This window comes from Salvia miltiorrhiza, chromosome 2 (assembly GCF_028751815.1).
Source record: "Salvia miltiorrhiza cultivar Shanhuang (shh) chromosome 2, IMPLAD_Smil_shh, whole genome shotgun sequence".
NCBI classification, from domain to species: Eukaryota; Viridiplantae; Streptophyta; class Magnoliopsida; order Lamiales; family Lamiaceae; genus Salvia; species Salvia miltiorrhiza.
Window position 1 is genome coordinate 71,044,777 of NC_080388.1, and position 5,160 is coordinate 71,049,936.

The following is a 5,160-nucleotide window of genomic DNA, read 5'->3' on the forward strand; positions in this document are numbered from 1 at the left end:
AATCTATTTGCAGATCTTCAATCGAGTTTGAGTAATAGGTTAATCAAGAACACATATTAAATATTATTTGAATATTTCACGAGCTTGAATACCGTTTATACGGATATTAGATGAGCCGAACTCAAACTTCAACTCGAACATGATATTATTGAGTATCACACGAGTCGAGCTTAAATCATGCTTGGTAATACGGTGGCAATCATGCTCGATCAACAAATAATAAGTCATACATTGGTAATCTCAAAAAAAAAAAATAAGTCATACATTGGTATATTGACGTTTAGAATATACTTATAATATATTTTGCAATGTTTTTGTTTTCTTTTTAAACAAGTATATCGCAATGTTAAGAAGTAGTAGTTGTTTTCTTAGTATCCCCAGCAGCTTATTTACATGATATAATCTGTTTATCTGAGCAATAGACACATTAGTTAATTCATTAGTATATTTTTGTACATTAGCTCTCTCTATATATATTCTCTTACAGTGATCCTTGTATATATGTGACAAAAAAAACAGAAAAATAAACCAAAAATATTACTTAGTGTTTAACCATGAGAGTTAGGCTTCTGAGCAACCAAAGTTGAACTTGCGAATCTTCATTTTTCCATTCAAGGCAAGCGCAAGCAAATCGTACTCTTCGACGTACCAGAGCTCCGAAACTGTGGCCTGCGATCATCAGAAACGAAGACAATCTGAAGCTCGACTTCGCCACACATCTTCGCATGGACAAACGTGTGATACTATGTGAAAAGCATGATTATATCAAATTCATTATAAGACAACGAAAATGATCAGGATATATGGAAGCTATAGAAGAACTGAATCAAATATCACAGAAAAATGTCTCTGTGTTAGGATCTTCCGACTAATTTTTTTAGATCAAAACAAGGTCAAATAACCAAAATATATAACAGTACCTTCAGTCCAGCAATCTTGCGGTTTAGTCTGCTTACAAGTTCGTGAAAGATTTGGAGATCCGACATTTTCTTTTCCTCCTGCAAGGAAGAAAGCAAGAAAAAATGAAAAACCATAAGATCTTGACAGAATAATAAGGATATAAAATCTATGATTTTGTAGCGACGTGCACAAAAATGGAAAGATAAGCAATGACTACACCATGATCATATGTTGTGGGATCTAACAAAACTTATCTAGAAAGGAATTTCCCTGAAGTGCAAAGGACAGTGATAACAGCCCGTGTACCTCAGACAACTTTTTAGAGGGGGCCAAGGAGTCTTGCAAAATGAAGTATGAAGCATCGCCTCATTATACTGTCACAAACATTTAAACAGTATCAGACATATTGTCAATCGGCGGCATAGGATTCTCGAGAGCTCAACGAAAATTCAAAATAAAACTGTTCCTATCAGTCGCAAACCTAAAATATCTCTTACCTACCTTGACATGAATCATTCGTTTATGTTTACCAATTGTTTTTTTTCAACCTTTTCACATAGTTCGGCAAGAGGGTGTTCACATAGAAATTCACCCTTTCTTCATTAACATTATACATAGAAAGATACTATTGGAATATACATAAATTTCGTCCTTACGAGCTGCTTTTGTGGAGCGTGAGGAAGAGCAGATTTCAGTTTAGCACGAATAGTCACGGGATCTGCACCAGAGACAACCTGAGCAGAGTAAGCATGGGTTATCACCATTACTAAGCAAATGGGACAAAAATAAAAAACAAAAAGAGCAAAGGTTGATGTATGTGAAGTTTCATCTCTGGACTGAAACGGTTCTGGTCGGTAAACATGAAAAAAAAAATACCTGCCAACAACCTAGTAACACGCCAGTTGAGGTCAAAACAACCCTATCTAGGAAAATATTCATTGGGCAGATGGACTTTGAAACATCTTTTACAGCACGGGCTTCAGCTTCGATCTGGAAATCGAGATGTTAGTGCAAGCAATGAAACATAACATGAGAAGAAAGGAGGAGAATCTACAGATGAGGACCAAAAATATCAGTACCTCCGTTCTGAGGCAGGGACAGGAGCTATGTGATGTGAAGCATGGAACATGCTAAAGTGGTACATACTCGAGTTCTGAAACCAGATTGCTAAGCAAAATCTTATCAATATCCTCAAAATATACAGAAATGCACATGCAATACATTTTTAGCTGCACCTATACTAAAAAGCTATACGCCCAAACGACCTTTTGAGAGCCCAAGTTTTACTAAAGGTGTCTACATTATATATTTTCATGTCAAGTAGTGAGGCTGAAACGCAACATCATACCTTCTCCGAAGTATGGCAAAAGAATGTTCTTTACGGCCTCCCTGCATCAATAACAAGCAAATAAAGCATTTATACCCCGAAATACAAATATCACAAACTAAGCTCTGATTGATTTTATTTATGTAATTCAAACATCAGCCATCAGGTAATAGGAAAGTTAATATTTTGTGAGTAAGTAGGAAAGAGTGAGAAAGCTTGTCCTGTGCCCACACAACATTTTTCCACAAACATATACGCCAAACTTCCAAGCATTCTCTGTTGTTGACTTAGAAGTCAGAATTCTACAGTAGTTTAGGATGTGGGAATAATAAGATAAAATGTAGGCTTAATAAGAAATTATATGCTTAATAAAGAATCCAACAATATATACTCAACCAAAAATCAAGAGATCTTCCTCGACTAAAATTCCACACAAAAATATATATTATGAGCTTTCGTTCATCTGAAATTCTCATTTAAATAAATATTGGATCACACACATCAGGCATGCATTGGAATGTGTCAGATGTGTGTGTCTTGCCACAAGTCAATTCAGTCGGAAAGAATGATTGCACTTCACTTCTCACAAATTATAACTTGAATCCGGATGCACATTGCATTCACCCTAATTAAATCCTAATTGGGGTTAATAAACTCTAAACATGGATTGATAAAACTAAATGGGGATTGCTGAACCCTAATTGAGTGGATGCACCGTGCATCCGGATATACCCAAGGTTTTGCCTAATAGCTCCCAAAAATATTCGAATCAAACCATTTTAAATTGCATCATGTACATCATTATTCTATTATCCGTGGAAGCTAACAATCACACAGAAGCATGATAACTCACGAGATTGGAACGGAGAACTCGGTACTTAAATGCAATACATTTGCTCGGACCGGAGGATCCGCGACCTGCATTAAAAGGAAGTAGGGAACAATTATGATCCAGTTAAAAAGTACCATGGACTTGTTCGAAAATTTCATTCAAGTCATCTATTTTTTTATAACCTTAAGCATGGGCGCCAGAGTTCCATCCTTTAGAATAAAAAGATCAGATAGGGACAATGACTGAGAAGTTTGTCCTTGTTTGAGAAAAACTGCTCCTTTCTCGTCCAGCTCTTTTGCCAATTGTGTATATAGTATTGATCGTTGCTCAGCATTTGCAATAGAAGAACCCGCTGCAAATAAAAATGCTAGTTATATAATCTTTATACACACAGATTCACCTGGACTATGATTCGCATTAAGTAAATAAAGAGCCAGGATACAGAAGTGCACAAATTTAACCTGAGGCACAGAGCAAGTACAGCTACGATTAGAAGAAAGAAAAACGAGAAATGGGAAAACAGCAGATCCACAAAACAAACATAGGCACCGATAGATCAAAGAAGCCAACAAGTTTTCCCATACTAGCAAATGCATTTGGCTCCGAGGATCCGTATTACCAAATTGCTATATACCCATTAACCATAAATGTGATTATGTGAAATTTAATTCACACCAATAATAATAATAAACCAAAGTAAACCAATTTTTTACAGGATTCTTGGATTCAGACTCCCTTTAATAATCTTCATTCATGTTTGTTCCATCCAAAACTAGCAGAGTTATGCCTCTTAACCACATAACTCTGGATTAAGCTCAATTCCAAACATCGTGGCATCAACATTGACTGCTACAGAACTCCAATATATATAAGGGGAAAAAAAAAGAAACTTTAACTCATTTTTCCTTCTTTTTTCTCTTTGTTAGCTGCTGGAGATCAATCACACCCAAAATCAAGTAAATGAATGAGTATTTATCTCGCAATCAAAGCATTTCTTTATTAATCATTCCTAATTAGAGCGTACAAAACCCTGAAGCACAAAGAAAGCTAAGAGGTTAGAGAGAGAGAGAGTCCATCTGATGCACATCATGGAGTTTAAATAGTGGATTTCACTCGAGCATAAACTACAGCAAGATTCTGGCTTCAATCAACAAAATCCCAAAACACACACACACACACACACACAAAATCTAGCAGAAACAATTTATACTTGAGATTGTGGGGCGACTAGAATCAGCAACCCGTTGAGCTGAAGAAGAATTGCGTAGAGCCATCTGGAATAAACAGAAGAATGTAAGGGCGCAGATTGACCAGAGTGCTGCGATCTTCACTGACCGACTCCACCAATTCTTCATTATCCCTCTACCCATCCGAATACGATAATGAGATTACTCGAATCTTGCATTTATTCAATCATCAAAACTTTGAAGTTTTTGCACGGTTATCAATAGTTGCGCTACAATTTCATGAGTGAATTCGACGATTTCCACAGCTGATAGTTCACAGGATTCAGCAAAGTTGCGTGTGCTTTCCCTTCTCTTTACCCTTGTCAGTTCGGGATAAAAGTAAATTAAAAAACTGATGATTAAGTGCTCCTTTTATTAAAAACTATCACTTCCTTCCCATTAGTTATGGGATCCTCTATCCCAAAATATTGTGTGTACCACGTGTATCATTCTTTATTTTTTTATTTTATAAATTATTTTTTATAAAAATAAAAATTATTATTATATTATAAACTCTAATTAGTATTTATAATTAAAAAATTAAAATTTAAAAATTATATACCCTAACTTTGAATTAATGAACTCAAATAATCTATTAGTAATTCAACTAAATATAAAAAATAATTATAAACTCTAAATGGATGAGTGAACCCTTGTTAATTATCTTTATATTATATAAAAGCATAATAAATTAAAATTGAATAAAAAATAATTTTAAAATATGAAGAAATAAAAAGTAGTACACGTAGTACACACTATATTTTGGGACGGATGATCCCATTTGTTATTTATGGCATATAGTTTTTGGGTACGAAAATTAAAATAAAATAAAATTATGATATAAAAGTATATAGGCTCATGTAATTTGTAATGTA

At 34.7% G+C, this 5,160-nt stretch overlaps 1 protein-coding gene across 3 annotated transcripts; it reads right to left on the reverse strand.

The window, feature by feature from the left end:
* Positions 1-406: 406 nt before the first annotated feature.
* On the reverse strand, positions 407-4,655 carry LOC131008904 (uncharacterized). Of its 3 annotated transcripts, XM_057936012.1 has the most exons (10): positions 4,270-4,655; positions 3,242-3,411; positions 3,081-3,145; positions 2,249-2,289; positions 1,984-2,067; positions 1,777-1,895; positions 1,557-1,634; positions 1,222-1,274; positions 921-1,008; positions 407-669 (listed from the first exon to the last, which is right to left on the reverse strand). In XM_057936012.1, the coding sequence occupies exons 1-10, from the start codon at positions 4,427-4,429 to the stop codon at positions 562-564; spliced, it is 966 nt and encodes a 321-aa protein (XP_057791995.1). In that variant the 5' UTR covers positions 4,430-4,655; the 3' UTR covers positions 407-561. The 3 variants fall into 3 exon arrangements, 1 of the variants encoding a protein (XP_057791995.1); XR_009096363.1 differs by lacking the exon at positions 4,270-4,655 and having other exon boundaries at positions 921-998; positions 1,207-1,274; positions 1,777-2,053; positions 3,242-3,275; XR_009096364.1 differs by lacking the exons at positions 3,081-3,145; positions 3,242-3,411; positions 4,270-4,655 and having other exon boundaries at positions 921-998; positions 1,207-1,274; positions 1,777-2,067.
* Positions 4,656-5,160: the final 505 nt, after the last annotated feature.

Coding starts and splice junctions, on each gene's coding strand:
- LOC131008904 (XM_057936012.1), bottom strand. CDS start 4,429: ATGGGTAGAGGGATAATGAAGAATTGGTGGAGTCGGTCAGTGAAGATC. Junction 1,896..1,983: donor TCCTGTCCCTGCCTCAGAAC/GGAGGTACTGAT, acceptor AACATCTCGATT/TCCAGATCGAAGCTGAAGCC. Junction 1,009..1,221: donor AAGACTCCTTGGCCCCCTCT/AAAAAGTTGTCT, acceptor TTTCTTGCTTTC/TTCCTTGCAGGAGGAAAAGA.